A 16899-nucleotide genomic window follows, 5' to 3' on the forward strand; every position below is an offset into this window, starting at 1 on the left:
ATGGCCCTTTTTTTAAACTAAAGGCACATTAGCCACCCTACAGTCTTTTGGCACCTCACTTGCAGCTGTAGATGATGCAAATCTCTCTGCTAGAGGCCCTGTAATTTCTTCCTTGGCTTCCCACAAAGCCTTGGAGCCCACTTGATCAAGTCCCAGAGATTTGTCGACCTTTAAGCTTTTTAAGGCTGCTGCCACCACCACTTCTAACGAGGACTCTAAGACATCAGTATTTATTTCACCAAATTCCTGACCTACAATGAGTAAGCAATTGTTGGGTCATGGACAAGCAACTTAGGACTCTGTTACCCTCTTTGCAATTGGATCCTCAATTCCCTGAGTCAGCAGACTGCGATCTGCTAAGATATGTGACAACATCTCCTCCACAAAAATCCTTAACACCGGTGCCTGCAAGGCTGCATATGCAGCCCCTCAGTACACTACTTATACATTCACAACTGTGTGGCCAAATTCACCTCGAACTCCATTTGCAAATTTGTTAATGAAACCACTGTAGTGGGTTGGATCTCAAACAGTGTCAAGACAGAGTAAAAAAGGATATGGACAGCTTAACAGCATGGCGAAAAGACAACAAAAGAAAGGAGCTGGTCATCAACTTCAGGAAACAGATTGGAGGACATTGTATCAATGGTGCTGAAATAGAAGCGGTCAAGAGCTTCATGTCTCCACGAGTAAATATATTCAGCAATCTATCCTGGCCCATCCAAATCGATGCTACAGTCCAGAAAGCACACCAAACACCTGTACTTCCTCAGAAGGCTAACAAAAATTACAGCATGTCCACAATGACTCTTACCAATTTTTATAGATGCATCACAGAAAGCATCCTATCCAGATATATCACAGCTTGGGATGGCAACTGCTTTGCCAAGGACAAGAAAGTACACAATTGTGAATGCAGCCATCACAAAAGCTAGTCTTTCATTGACTCTCTACATTTCCCACTCCCTTAGTAAAACAGCCAACATAAAGGCCCCTCTCACTCTGATTATACTCTTCCATTGGACAGAAGATACTGGAATTTGAAAACATGGATCAACAGATTTCACAACAGCTTCTTCCCCACTATTATCAGACTTCTAAATGGACCTCATATACTGGAGCTCATCTTTCTCTGCAGCTTTAACATTTCATTCTGCATTCTGTTCTATTACCCTGATGTACTTTTAGAAGGTATGATGTGTCTGGTTAGCATGCATTAGAATGCTTTACACTGTATCTCAGTACATGTTGGATAATTTCCCTGCGCTACTTTGGTTTAGTAGGTTTAAGAAATCCTGTTCGGTTCCAATTCAGTTTGCTTGCTTGCTGTCAAGAAGTCGTCACAAATAAAAGGCAATAAAAGGCACAAATAAAATGCAAATTTTTAATAAATTCTGACAAAACCAGAGTCAGATGTACAGCATGGAAAGAGACCCTTCGGTCTAACCCATCTATGCCAACTAGATATCCCAACCCAATCTAGTCCCACCTGCCAGCACCCGGTCCATATCCCTCCAAACCCCTTCCTATTCATATACCCATCCAAAAGCCTTTTAAATGTTGCAATTGTACTAGCCTCCACTACTTCCTCTGGCAGCTCATTCCATACACGTACCACCCTCTGTGAGAAAACGTTGCCCTTTAGGTCTCTTTTGTATCTTTCCCCTCTCACCCTAAACCTATGCCCTCTAGTTCTGGACTCCCCCACCCCAGGGCAAAGACTTGCCTATTTACCCTATTCATGCCCTTCATGATGTTGTAAACCTCTATAAAAGGTCACCCTCAGCCTCCGACGCTCCAGGGAAAACAGCCCCAGCCTGTTCAGCCTCACCCCGTAGCTCAAATTCTTCAACCCTGCGACTCCACTTTCAAGGAGCTATGAACCTGCACTCCAAGGTCCCTTTGTTCAGCAACACTCTCTAGGACCTTACCATTAAGTGTATAAGTCCTGCTAGGATTTACTTTCCCAAAATGCAGCGCCTCGCATTTATCCAAATTAAACTCCATCTGCCAATTCTCAGCCCATTTGCCCATCTGGTCCAGATCCTGTTGTAATCTGAGGTAACCCTCTTCGCTGTCCACTACACCTCCAATTTTGGTGTCATCTGCAAACTTACTAATTGTACCTCTTATGCCCGCGTCCAAATCATTTATGTAAATGACAAAAAGTAGAGGACCCAGCACCGATCCTTGTGGCAATCCACTGGCCACAGGCCTCCAGTCTGAAAAACAACTCTCCACCACCACCCTCTGTCTTCTATCTTTGAGCCAGTTCTGTATCCAAATGGCTAGTTCTAGCTTTATTCCATGAGATCTAATCTGGCTAATCAGTCTCCCATGGGGAACTTTGTCGAACGCCTTACTGAAGTCTGCATAGATCACATTTACTGCTCTGCCCTCAGTCCTTTTCGTTATTTTTTCAAAAAACTCAATCAAGTTTGAGAGACATGATTTCCCACACACAAAGCCATGTTGACTATCCCTAATCAGTCCTTGCCTTTCAAAATACATGTACATCTTGTACCTCAGGATTCCCTCCAACAACTTGCCCACCACCGACGTCAGGCTCACCTGGTCTATAGTTCCCTGGCTTGTCCTTACCACCCTTCTTAAACAGTGGCACCACATTAGTCAGTAAATCTCCAGTCTTCCAGCCCCTCACCTATGATGTAATTTTTTTTAAGTTTAAAAGAAACCCATATCCAATACGGAACCTATAAATATTCCACAGAAACTGCCATTACAGCTACCTTCTGTTCCTGGCCAAGTGTTTGAGTGGTGTGAGAAGGTAATTTTCTAACAGCTGTTTTGCTCAACCGGAGTTTCTCTCTTTCCTAGTCCAATCCCAGTATAAATGCCAGTTGAACTTAAGACCCAAGCTCAGCTATCTTACAAACTACAATGGAGATTTAATGGAAGCTGCTTCCATACTGCTGTTAAAAGTTTTACTTCAGTATTGTTTGATAATATTGCGAGAAATTCCAGACCCATGCGTTATATAATTTTGAACCTTTTCGTGTGACATTACTCTATCAACATGTGCCCTGAAGCATGAGTAAGACACAGTGTGCTCTTCCCTTATACAGCAAATGGAATGTTGCCAGATTAGAAATGAATCCAAGAGTCCTCAAAGTTCAATCCTTAGGTTTATCTCACTCATCATTTATATGTACTGACCAAAGAAGCATTTTACATGAGCAGCTTAAAAAAAATGACGTCATTTAAAGGCATTAGTGTTCAAGACTCTTGGACATACACCTGAAATAGGAAGACTGGGAAAAGGGCAGAGGTAATGATACATGTAAATTTTCAGATACTCATGGCGCTTCCACAGAAAATTTGGCATAAGCTCATAATGGAAACCAATGTGTTGCAGGACAGCTGTCTTATAGGTTCAAGTTTGACTACAAATGCAACAAACCAATACTTATATAGCATTGTTAACATAAAATGTTGCAACACTCTTAATGGGTGGGGGGCATTTATAAAAAGTATAACACCAAGCTACACAAGGTAACATTACAGCAGATGCTCAACAGCTTGGTCAAAGTTGCAAATTTTAAGAGCATTTTACGCAAAAAAGTGGTAAGAGTTTTATGAAGCAAATTCTACCTTGTATGTTCAGATAGCTGAAAGTTTAGCGACCACAACAGTGGTATGATTAGAATTAGGGATGCTCAAGGAACCCAAAATTAAGGAGCGCAGAGAACTGAGAGACTGAAGATTATTGAGATAGGGAAAGACAAGATCAGGGAGAGATCTGCAAACAAGAGTAAGCATTTTAAAATCAAGTCAGATTTTGAACAAATGCCAGTGTAAGTCAGTGACCTCAAGAATAACAACTGAGGGTGATTTGTGGCAATAAGTATATGGCAGAACAGTTTTGGATGTGCTCAAGCTTATAGAGGACAGAGAGTCAGAAACTGGCCAGGAGTGTATTTAGAATAATCAAAGCTGGAAGTAATAATAAAAAAAAATGACGCTGTGGACAATCTGATTTAAGGCTGCATCATTTCCACGAAGGATGGGATCAGTGGCCATTAACAAAAGTATTGTTTAAGGATGAATCTTGAAGATGGTTACAGTTTTCTCAATACTGAATTCAAGCAAGTTTCTGCTTATCTAGTACTGGAGGTTGACAAGCTGTCTGACAATTTAAAAGATTGAAGACATTGAGAGAACTACTTGTTGTCAGTGCACACGTGGATACCGGTTTTGAAATGATGCACTAATGGGTAGAATGCAGATGAGAAATTGAATTGCAATAATGTAACTCACTAACAAGCCCCCACACAAATGCAATTATCTTTTGAAGTATTTTTGAAAACTTGAATACAAGAATCTCAAATAAGCATTTTTATTTGACGCTATGTTATTCTCAGGCCAGGTGCATGAATAGGTCCAATTCCGAAAACCTCAAATTGGTTTCTTTAAAATCATCTGAGATTTATCAACTTACCCCTGTATATTCCCTCAACTCAAGCAACAAAACCTTGTGACTATAGTGAACCAGGTCTGTACTTCCACTTTTCATGGATTATTGAAAATCACATATACATACTGCATACATAAACACTATCAAACAGAAAATTGAAGGCTATTTAGAAGTACAGATGAGCTTTCAGTGACCTTAAATTTGTAGAAGTTCAAAGAAACATGTTCTGCAGAGTAAAGCTTTTAAAGCCAGTGCAAGAGCAATAATTCTTTCAACCCTACCTTTTGTAAGTTTACTTTGTATTTCATAACACAGTCACATAAGCAAATACTTCCTACTATGATAAGGAAGGCATTCAAGTTTTTTAAGTTAAGGATCAACAAGCATTTTCCATCCTAATTACAAACTGATGTCTATTACTGTATGGTGAAGCAGTACGAACTATTTCTCCAGAGGAAGCCACCAGTCACTAATATTTCAATTCAAACCATAATTATAATACGAAGTACAAAACTACTTACTTATCAACATACAGAAATGGTGCAGGAAGAAGTTAATGGTAGTTTCTGAACATATCCATCACGAAATCAGAGGAATTGTTTTAAATTAATTTATTTTCACATAAACATTAAATACTAGTTGAAAAATATATATCGTTTTGGCATACTTAAATTGATAATAGCAAACCCTCGTAAATATAAACCACCCTATAGCAACTGAGGTTAACTACAAGAACAATAAGCCAGCATTTATTGCTGGCAAGAGAATTTCACAAAGACACACATTTTGGAACGCCTCCCCCGCCTGACATCAAATATTAATAAGACCCCGGATCCCTGTGCCTCCCTCTCCCGCTATGTCCCCAAATACCCTACTGCAGATCCCCTTACACCATACCAAACATTTCACTCGACATTACCTAAACCCTAGACCCTCCTTGGGACTTTTCGAAGGCGACGCCACATTTGTCCTTTTATTAAACAGCTTTTCCAGCAAAGTCGGAGCCATTTTGTACCATTTTACTGGTACAAAATAAAATCATTCGGCAGCATTGTACATAAAAGTTAAACAATTCCATCTAGTCCCTTACCGTCATGTGACTAGCGCTAGGTTTCCAACCGCATCGCACACTTTCATTGGACAGTGCCCAACAGCCCCCAACTTTCCGATTGGATTCGATCTGGGAAGCACGTTTGCTGATTGGACGAAAGCAGACAAACGGGCGTTCTTTGATTGGATGAAAACCGAGCGGCCCACGTTTCCCCCCCCCCACTCGCGGTGATTGGACAGAGACACGGCTCCTGCACGCCTTTCCCACGTGGCTGCTGAAAGGTGAGAGGATCGGGTCGGGCTCCAGTTTACTGAGCGGTTGCTGAACACTGACCAAGGTGCTGCTGGCATCCATTTCACATCGCAACCAAGTGGCTGTGAAGCATAACTGCAGCAAACAGCTGACACTAGTTCGATGCACTGCAGATATAAATAATAAAAGTCGAGTCAAAGGAGGTAGATCTACTTATGGACCTGTAACTGAAATGCTGAGTACTTTGTAAGTGTCTTCGTTAGAAATGAGGATGGTGTTAATTGAATTACAGTATAAAGGTTGAAATTTTGGATGAACTGGCTCTGGCTTCAGATTTCATAGAAACTATGAACCATTCAGCCCCTCAGGCTCCACCATTCAATATGATAATTTAAAAAAAAGATTCCCTACAGTGTGGAAACAGCCCACACCGACCCTGTGAAGAGTAACCCACCCACACCCGTCTCCCTTTGACTAATGCACCTAACACTTTGGGTAATTTAGCATGGCCAATTCACCTGACCTGCACGTCTTTGGATTGTGGGAGGAAACCTACACAGACACGGGGAGAATGTGCAAACTCCACACAGACAATCGCCCAAGGCTGGAATCGAACCTGGGACCATGAGGCTGCAGTGTTAACCACTAAGCCACCATGCCGCCATAATGGCTCATCCTCTGTCTCATGTCATATTCCCTTATTTGCCCCATACCTCTTGATACCTTTAGAATCTAAAAATAAAACCTGTCTTTCTTGAATATATTCAGTGAATCCCTCCACAGCTTTCTGTGGAAGAGAATTTCACTTTTTCCACACTCTACTTTTAAGTGAAGAACTGTTTTCTCATTTTGGTCCTAAATAGCCTATCTGTTCCAGACCGTGATTCCTGATTCTAGACTCCCAACTACGAAAAAGATCCTCACTGTGTCTAACATTTTACAAGTTTCAATCAAATCCTTTACATCCTGCTAAACTCAAGTAGATTTGGACCCTGTCAATCTCTCCTCAGAAGACAATCCTGCCATTCACAGGGATCCTCTACTCCAATACCTTAAATATATCCTTTCTTAGTAAGGGAGACCAAATTGTACATAGTAAACCAGATGTGGTCTCACCAAGACGCTATATAACAAAAACAGCTGTTAATATTAGATTAGATTCCCTACAGGCCCTTCGGCCCAACAAGTCCACACCAACCCTCCAAAGAGTAACCCACCCAGACCCATTCACCTACCCTATGTTTATCCTTGACTATTGCACCTAACACTATGGGCAATTTAGCATGGCCAATTCACCTGACCTGCACATCTTTGGATTTAGATGTCCTTACTTCTGAATTCAAACTCATTAACAATAAACACCAATATGCTGTATGCCTTCGAAATTGCTTTCTGCCTACTTGTCGACTGGTGTGCAAAGACACCCAGAACCCTTTGTACACACTAAATTTTCCAATATGTTGCTGAGACCTTCATTAGTTTGTTTTTCTCATTTTTAATTTGGAACTGTAAAACTGAAGTTCAGAATCAAACTTTAAGGAGCAAACATTTTGGAATGGAGAGCAAACAAATTAATAAACTTTATGAGAACTGGCCTGGAAAGATATTTGCAGGTTAATTACGGTCCTAAGAACACTAGAAATATTTGAGCACTGACGTATTCTAGGCTCAGGATAATGGTTGATGTTGTGGTTCTGTTCGCCGAGCTGGGAATTTGTCTTGCAAACGTTTCGTCCCCTGTCTAGGTGACATCCTCAGTGCTTGGGAGCCTCCTGTGAAGCGCTTCTGTGCTTTTTCCTCCGGCATTTATAGTGGCTTGTCTCTGCCACTTCCAGTTGTCAGTTCCAGCTGTCCACTGTAGTGGCCGGTATATTGGGTCCAGGTCGATGTGTTTGTTGATAGAGTCTGTGGATGAGTGCCATGCCTCTAGGAATTCCCTGGCTGTTCTCTGTTTGGCTTGCCCTATAATGGTAGTGTTGTCCCAGTCGAATTCATGTTGCTTGTCTCTGTGTGTGTGGCTACTAAGGATAGCTGGTCGTGTTGTTTCGTGGCTAGTTGGTGTTCATGGATACAGATCGTTAGCTGTCTTCCTGTTTGTCCAATGTAGTGTTTTGTGCAGTCCTTGCATGGGATTTTGTACACTACATTGGTTTTGCTCATGAACAGAACCACAACAACGAGCACCCAAGCTACAAATCTTCTCCCAAACTTTGAATAATGGTTGATCTTGAGCAACTGGTTGGATATTGAATTGGTCTATCAAGGGCAAATCAGTATTGGTAATTTAATGGTAGGAGAGAAGAATAAAAGCATGAACCTGTTCTGACTGGGATTTTAAAACTGTGAATATGTTTTTTCAAAAAACACAAAAAAAAAGAGCAGATGGTTTTTCTCTCTTTGGTTTTTAGTTGTTGATTTGTTGCTTGTTCTACGAAAAAAAACCTCCTCTTTAGGAAGTAAGTAAATAATCCTGGAAGGCTATTGGACCAGCTCGCATGATTTAGTGACTTTGGAATTCAAGCAAAACGTACAGTTTACTTACCTGTTAACAATTCCATTAACCAAGGATTTCTGACCATCTGGTACCTGTCAGGAAACTGTTGAACTGGCAAATTACAATCTCTTTTTCATATATTTTATCTCTTAATTCTGTCTGTTGGTTTGAGAGTTGTACATTCTGATTAAGGAAAATTGGGCTTCAATCATAGATATGAAGTAGATTGCCTTGTTGTTCATCTGTTAAAGTTACATTAATAATAAATAGTTAGTTTTTATTTAAATTATAAATGCAGTATCTGATATCTGTTACTCATAAAGTCTTAAATAGAAACAGTTGAGGGATTTTGAGAGTCACTTAATGTTTTAGGTTTACTGTGTTGTGAATCCAGGGACAGGGATACTAATTTGGTTTGGCTGGCTTTCCCTGTGACGTAACAATACCATTGCAGGTCGTTCTGCTACAACGCGCATTTTGTTAAACGTGAATTCGCTGTAACATGATTGATGAATCGGGGACACTGTTTTTAAAGTGCAAACTTTTAAAACGTGTGTTGGCTGTAATGTGATTATATCACCAACACTTTAAGCACTGTTTCTAAAGTGCAATTTATCTATAACACGGAGTTGCACAAGAAAGCAACCATTGCATTATAGAAAAACTACCTGTATTTAAATAGTACTGTCTCTCTAATTTTCACATCAAAGTGTATGACTTCACATTCATCCATGTTTTTCGGCATATACCATCTATTTGCCCACTCATACAACTTATCTGAGTTACCTTGAAGTTTCCATGGATCCTCCTTGTAACTCACAATCCTGACGATACAACATAAAAGGCCTTTGGGCCATCACATCTCTGCTGGGAAAACAAAAATTCTACATTTCAAATCCTATTTTCCAGCAAACAAAAATAGAAATTCAAATCTCACTATCTGCCATGGTGGGATTCAAATCTAGATCCCAGAACATCAGTTGGGACATAGAGTCATAGAGATGTACAGCATGGAAACACACCCTTCGGTTCAACCTGTCCACCATCTTCTCAGTTTTGTGTCATCAACAAACATGGAAATGTTGCATTTGGTTCCCTCATTCAGGTCACTTATATATGTCAGGAGTAGCTAGGGACCAAGCACTGATCACCAACCACTGCCTTCCATTTGGAAAAATACCCATTCATTCCTAGTCACTGTTTCTAGTCTGTCAACCAATTTCAAATCCATATTACCCCATATCCCATGAATTTTTACTTTTGTGCACTAACCTCTTACTTGGACCTTATTAAAGCCCTACTGAAAATCCAATTACACTACATCCTCTTGTTTTCCCTTATCTATTCTACTAGTTACATCTGGTGGATTTGTTAAGCATGATTTGTCTTTTATATATCCATGCTGGCTTTGCTCAATCCCACTTATGTTTTCCATGTGTTCTGCTATTATGTCTTCAATAATAAATTCTAACATTTTCCCCATGACTGATGGTAGGCCAACTGGTCTGTAATTCCTTTTTCTCTCACACCTATTTTAAATAGTGGGGTTACATTTGCCACATCCAAATTGCAGAAACTGGAAGATGGCCACAAATTTTCCAGAACCACTTCCTTCAGTAATCTCAGATTTAAGTTATCACGCCCTGATGATTTGGCAGCCTCTAACTCATTAAATTTCCTCACACTCATTAGTTTTCTTACCAATATTGATTTCCTTTGATTCTATTCTCTCATTTGGTTTCCTAATATTTCAATGAGATAATATGTATCCTCTGCTGTAAAGACAGAACCAAAGTTCAATTCTTCTACCATTTCTCTGTTCCCACTATAATTTCCCCAGCTTCTCACTATAAGGGGCCTACATTTGTCATTACTCAGTCTTTCTCTCCTCTTCACACAGTTATAGAAGCTTTGGTGGTCAGTTTTTGTGTTCTCTCCAAGTTTATTCTCATACTTATTTTCCCTCTCTTGATCAGACCATTATCCTTTTTTGCTGCATTCTAAAATGCTCCAGATCCTCAGTCTTGCTGTTTTTTTCTGAGAATTTTACAAGTCTCCTCTTTGGATCTAATACTATCCTTAATTTATTTTGTAAGCACCAATTGAGCCATTTTCCCTCTTTTGCTTGCTACTAAGGATAGCTGGTCATGTCGTTTCGTGGCTAGTTGGTGTTCATGGATGCGGATCGTTAGCTGTCTTCCTGTTTGTCCTATGTAGAGTTTTGAGCCGTCCTTGCATGGGATTTTGTACACTACATTAGTTTTGCTCATCCTTCGTCCTGGTGAATTGCTGTCTGAGAGTGGCTGCAGCGGACAACCGGAAGCGTCAGTTACAAATCACTATAAATGCCGGAGGAAACATCACAGAAGCGCTTCACAGGAGGCTCCCAAGCACTGAGGATGTCACCTAGACAGGGGATGAAACATCTGTAACACAAATTCCCAGCTTGGCGAACAGAATCACAACATCTGGATGGGTGTATGAATAAGTATGGTTTAGAGTGATATGGCCTAGTGCTGGCAAATGGGACTAGATTAGGTTAGGATATCTGATTGGCATGGACAAGTTTCTATCAGTTTCTGAGCTGTACATTTCTGTGACTCAGTGCTAGGGATCAAGGATCTTTTGGGAAGGAGGAATATAAGGAAGTTAGTATAAAAAAGTGCTCAAAAGATTAATGAAACTGAAAGTTGATAAATTACCAGGGTCTGATAATCTACATATCACAGTGCTAAGGAGGTGGTCATAAAAGTAGTGGATCTGTTGATTTCTACCTTCTAAAACTCTGTATACTCTGTATAGTCTTGGCATATAAGAGTGTGACAAATGTAACACCACCATTTAAGGGAGGAGGGAGCAGGAAAACCAAGGAATTACAGTTTGAGTAGCCTTACATTAGAGGAAGGAAAATGCTGGAGTCTACTATAAACAGTGTGATAACAGGATTCTTAAATCTACCAACAGTATTACGCAAAGTCTGCATAGATTTGTGAAAGGGAACTTGTTTTTACAAACATACTGGAGATGTTTGAGGATGTAATCAATGGATTAGATGAGGGAGAACCAGTGAACTTGATGTATTTGAATGTGACTTTTCTGTAATTGTGCAAAAAAAAGTGGGATTGGTGGTAATATATTGGCATGGATTGAGAATTGACTAGCAAATAGGAAATAGGGAGTAGGAATAAATGGGTCATTTTCAGGGTGGAAGGCAGTGTGATACCACAGGCATCAGTGGTTGAGTATCAGCTATTCGTAGTAGACATCAATGATTTTGGTGAGGTAATCAAATGTTGTATTTTCAATTTGCTGATGCCACAAAACAAGGTGAGAGTGGGAATGGTGAGGAGCACATAAAGAGGCTCTCGGCAATTTAGACAAGTTACATATGTACACAAATACACGACAGATGCAGTATAAGTAGATAAGTGTAATTTTGTCCACTTTGTTAGGAAAAATAGAATGGCATAGTATTATTTAAATGGTGATAGATTGGACAAGGTTGGTGCACAAAAGGACCTGGCTGTTCTTCTACACTGGTCATTGAAAGCAAGCATGTAGGTGCAGTAAGCAGTTAGGAAGACAAATAGTATGTTGGCTTTCATTACATGAGGGTTTGAGCACAGGAACAAGGAAATCTAACTGCAGTTGTACAGGGTCTTGATGAGACCACCCAAGAAGTATTTTTATGTGGTTTTCATTGCTGTACCTAAAAAATATACTTACCATGGAAGTGTGCTGTAAGGATGCACCAGACTGATTCCTGGATGGCAGGGTTTTCGTTTGAAGAAAAATTGGTGACTTGTCTAAAAATCACTGATGTTTAGAAGAATGAAAGAATTAATTGAAATGTCTAAAATTATGGCAAGCCTATATAGAATGGATGCAGGGATGATGTTTCCCCTGGCCATGGATTGCAGAACAAGGAGTTATGGTCTCAGGATACAAGATAAGAGAAATGTCTTCACTGAGAATGGTAAAGCTGTGGAATTCTCTACCACAGAAGGCTACGGAGGTGAGATCATTGAAAAAACACTTAAGAAATAAATAAATTTACAGTTACTAAGAATGTCAACAAGTGTATGGGGAGACAGCAGGACTCTGCGTTAAGATAGATGATCAGCTATGATCACGTCAAATGGTGGAGTGGTAACAATAGCCAAATTACCTACTTGTGCTCCTATTTTCTATATTTCGATTGTAAAACAACTGTCAACACTGATGCCTTTTTCTAATGCCAGAGTAACATCATTTTCATATTCACTAGAGTACAAAATATAATTAAGTTCTGCCAACATAATATGGAATGGGTGAAAAGTTAACTTAAAATAAAGACTTGGTCTAAAGCATTTCAAATACTTTGGTTACAATTTATATATGGCTTTAAATGTGTATTGAAAGCCATACCAAAGCAATAGTGGTGTAAACCTAGGAAAGATGCAACTTTATTGCTGGAATTAAAAAATAGAAGACGATGGTCTAAGGTGTTTCTGCCAAAGTATAATGGGGGTCTGTTCAGTTGTCAGAAATCTTTGTTGTTTCACAATGTAAATATTTTCTTCCTGATTAAAAAAAAGCCCTTGTTCTTTGCAATTGCATGGTAGCTCTATGTGATGTAAAATTCCAATGTATCATTTGTTTCTTTATCCTCATTGAAGAAATTATACAGAACAGAATGACAAGGTTTCTGTAATCAGTTAGAGTATAGATATTTTTATGAATGAAGTATATTTTTGCAGTAAAAAGTGAAATAAAGTTAGCATTTCAAATCCAAGTAAGACAGATCTTCAAAACTGAAAGGAACTGGAAAATGGTGTGCTTTGTGCGGTTGACAGAGGGGGAGGAAGGAAGTGGAACAGTCTTAGAAGTGCCCAGACCATCCACAAGAGTTTGCCTTTGATGAAGCTAAACAAAATAATTCATTTCTTCAGCTACAGCCCTTTATTCGCCCTGTAAATCAATTAATTAGAAACACTGGTGATTGTCATACTGGATGAACACAAAAGTAGTGGGGCTGGTGATATATATGTAAATATAAAATTGAAAAAGAGAAAATGGGTCAATTTTGCTGAGACCAAAGACACAAGACACAGCCAGGGGAAAATGGGGGAAGTAAGAGAAAGCACCAGAGATCAGATTCTTAAGTTGTGGAATACAATATTGAGTCTTAGATGTTGTAAATTACCTGGGCAGAAAATGAAGTGCTGTTCCTCCAGTTTGCGTTGAGCTTCATTGGAATACTGCAGCAGGCCAAGGCCAGAAATGTTAGTGTGGGAGCAAGGTGGTTTATTGAAATGGCATGCAACTGAAGGTCAGGGACATTCCTACAGATGTGATGGAGGTGTTCCACAAAGTGGTCACCCAATCTGTATTTGCTCTTAACAACGTAAAGCGTTGTGAGCAACAAATAGGTAGACTAGATTGGAAGAAGTACAGGTAAACTGCTGCTGTGTTTGGGGCCTTGGATGGTGAGAAAGGATGAGGTGAGTGGACAGGTGTTACACCAAATGCAATTATACGGATGGTGCCACAGGTAATTCCCTTTCAAAGCTTATCACAGCTGATAAAATGTCACAGCCCTGAAACATTAAGCTGTTTTAGACACACTGAGAATTTTAAGACCATAAGAAATTAGAACAGGACTAACTTATATGGCCCCCTGAGCCTGCTCCGTCATTCAATAGGATCATGTCTGATCTAACATTCTTTACGTCCACTTTCCTATCTTTTCCCTGTAAATCCTGATCCGCATACTGATCAAGAATCAATCTCAGCTTTAAATATACACAAGGACTCTGTCCCCACAACTCTCTGTGGCAAGAAGTTGCAAAAACTCATACCCTCAGAGAAGAACTTCCTCTTCATATCTCAGACTTAAAAATAGAGAAAGAGCCTACAACTTATTTCAGATTTCCAGCATTTGCAGCAATTTACCCTTGATAAGTTGATTATTTTCTTCAGCAGCAAGAAAACATATGCAGGTCTTAAATAATGCAATCAAATTTATTACAATCTATCAAACTGCAATGTTTGCTTTTAAACACTATTTTGTAAATCACACATAATAAATGTAAAACAGTCAACAAAATTGAAAACAAACATAATATTTAAAGAAATGCTCTTGTTGTTTTCTCCCAAGTTGTTCCCAGTAATATCCTGGGTTTAGGCAGGTGGGGTAACAGGGCTTTGTGCAGGCTTTTGTATGGGGCTCATCAGCTCCCATCTGCTTTCTTTCTTCTTACTTCTGCAGTTTTTTATGTTTTTCTCTTCTGTTTTTCTTTTTTATGGTGGGTTAGTCAGCATAGTCAGCAGCATCGGCTCAGCAGTAGGATGACATCGCCCCTCCTGGCAACTGCTGGTGGTGGCAACAGCAGTAAGGATGTCCTCGTTGCATTCAAGGCAATGGCAGCAAAGCTCCTCCAGCAGTCGGTGGCGATGGCAGTGGACTCTTCAAGATGGTGACTGGAAGGCAACATCTTTGAGAAGGGTAGTTGGAGCAGAACTGTTGGCACAGTGGCCAGTTGGCAGCAAAGCCAGAGATTCCTGGCCGCAAAATGCCCAGAACAGGCACTCCTAGCACTAGCGAGGCAGCGGCTGCAGCGGCATAATATGCACAGCATGATCTCCTGGCATAATCGAGCAGCAGCAAATCCAAGGACTCCTGGTTGTGGTCGTGGTGGGCCCACAGCAGCGACTCCTGATTATGGGCAAGGTGACTGTAGAGTCATGGACTTTTGGTTGTGGGGCAAGTGTGGGTTCAGCATAGGGCTCGGCGGCGGAGAGGTGGGACACACAGCGAAGGGAATGGTGCCTAAATAGTGGCAACCCCTATTTGGCAGGTCCAGGGCAGGCAGCACTGGTGTAAGTGAACCGTTTCAAGACTCATGGAGGAGGCATTGGTATGAAAGTAGACTATTTTTCAGTTACACCTTTTTATGCTTAAACTACTAAAAATAGCACAGGATTGTGGCAACAATTGAAGCTTTTCACTGTAACATGCAAATGACAATAAATCATTCAATTCTACTTTCTGGATTCAATAGGTTAAATGCATGAATGAAGTGTGAACTAAAACTGGTAAAACACTGGTGGTTTAGTGGCGATGGATTACAAAAGTAACGCGAGAGATTTGAGGGTGGGGAACGAAAAACCGTTCAGTAGTGCATAAAAACACTTTAGATGTAAAAATAAACGAAGAACTGCGGATTCGGAAAATCTGAAACAAAAACAGGGTGTACTGGAGAACACAGCAGGTTACAGCAGAAAACATAAGAGCACTATACATGTCTGGAGTCCAGTGACTAAGGGTCACTGGAATAGAAATGTTAACTCTTATTTTTCTCGCACAGTTGCTGCCAGACCTATTAAGTTTCACCACTACTCTGTTTCTGAACTAAAATCGGTGCCCGTCTGAAAGGCTTCACAAGCTAGAAACTTGTAGCGCCATCTTAAACTAATTCCAAGCATTGCCTCAATTTACTTCTGCGGAGCGTTTTAAACTTTAAACTGACGTCCGATGCTTACCCAGTCAACGACTCGACTCCAAATTGTACCGCGGCGAGCGGATGTCCGGTTGACGAGCGGAAGTTGTTTACACACATGCCCTGGCCTCGGTGGTTTGAGCTCGGTCACTTGTCATGTCGCATCCCTCTCCGAAAGTCAGGCCGTCTTTGGCGGCGAACCCGCGGGTCTACCTGGACGTCAGCATCGCGGGGGAGACAGGTAAGGCGGCTCGCGCTGCCCCACCAACCGCCGGAGAGCGCGAGCCTGGACTAGCGCGTCCCAACCGCCTGCTCATTTCTCTCTGCATGGTCGAGATCTTCACAGGAATTGCACCTTCTCACGCTTAATCCTTCACACAACTGTCATTCATGTTTTGCTAACCTTGTATGGTGGCGTTTCTCGAACGTCCTTAACCACGGGAGTTTCCAGAACATTCTTTGACCGAAGGAAGTCAGAATATTTTTGACCGTGGACGCATCTGGAATCATCCGTTTTGTTTTAAAATCCAGACAGTTGTTCGCTTTTGATCAGTTGTTTGATCAGCTACTCCTTTTGATCAGTTGTTTATAAGTACGCTTTCCTCAACTGCTGGACCAGTTAGTTTGCGTGAATACACTCGGGAACTCTGAATAGTACTGTAACAAGAATCACAATACCTCCCCTGATTTTCAAATGTTTTGTGAATAATACATTTGTCAGTTACTTTAATACACATCAGTCAGTATTCGGCTGCCTTATTGCCTCGGTAAATTTATACATACAGTGGTACAAATCCAGTAAGATCAAAGGTGTAATGACCAGCATGTGCTGAATAGCAGATTTCATTTAGGGTGAAAGTAGGATTCTATCATTGGATTCATTGCCTTTAATTGAGAAGGGGGACCTTGATATTTTCTCTTTAAATACTGTATTTCCACCCAGAAGGACACTGATTTCAGGTTAATGGGAAAAGAATCAGAGGTATTGTATGTCAGTTATGATCTGTAGAGAGAGTAGTTTTATCTTTAATCGTAACTTTCAAAAGATAATTGTATATTGGAACAGAATCAGGGCAGTGAGGAAGAGTAAAGGAGTGGGGATAGCTGTTTCAAACTGCAGGGTAAACAGTGTGCTGTATGTGAGATGCAATTTGCTGTGCTCTCACTTGGTCAGTACTCCGTGTGC

At 40.5% G+C, this 16899-nt stretch overlaps 2 protein-coding genes across 5 annotated transcripts in view; one reads left to right on the forward strand and one right to left on the reverse strand.

Moving 5' to 3' along the window:
- The window catches only part of LOC140485756 (folliculin-interacting protein 2-like), a 132122-nt gene extending 116250 nt beyond the window's left edge, over window positions 1-15872 (reverse strand). For 2 of the 4 annotated variants that reach the window (XR_011962428.1, XM_072584254.1), the window contains exon 1: window positions 5355-5519. Coding sequence is in view for 2 of the 4 variants with exons in the window: in XM_072584254.1 (XP_072440355.1) it covers window positions 5355-5443 (89 nt within the window). In the remaining 2 variants the exon portion in view is untranslated. The other 2 variants (XM_072584257.1, XM_072584255.1) reach the window with 2 other exon arrangements.
- Window positions 15800-16899, forward strand: part of ppid (peptidylprolyl isomerase D) — a 49776-nt gene continuing 48676 nt past the window's right edge. The window contains exon 1 of the mRNA XM_072584258.1: window positions 15800-15954. Coding sequence (XP_072440359.1) covers window positions 15870-15954 — 85 coding nt within the window. The 5' untranslated portion in view covers window positions 15800-15869. The remainder of the gene's footprint in view (window positions 15955-16899) is intronic.

This window comes from Chiloscyllium punctatum, chromosome 14 (assembly GCF_047496795.1).
Source record: "Chiloscyllium punctatum isolate Juve2018m chromosome 14, sChiPun1.3, whole genome shotgun sequence".
Lineage (NCBI taxonomy): Eukaryota > Metazoa > Chordata > Chondrichthyes > Orectolobiformes > Hemiscylliidae > Chiloscyllium > Chiloscyllium punctatum.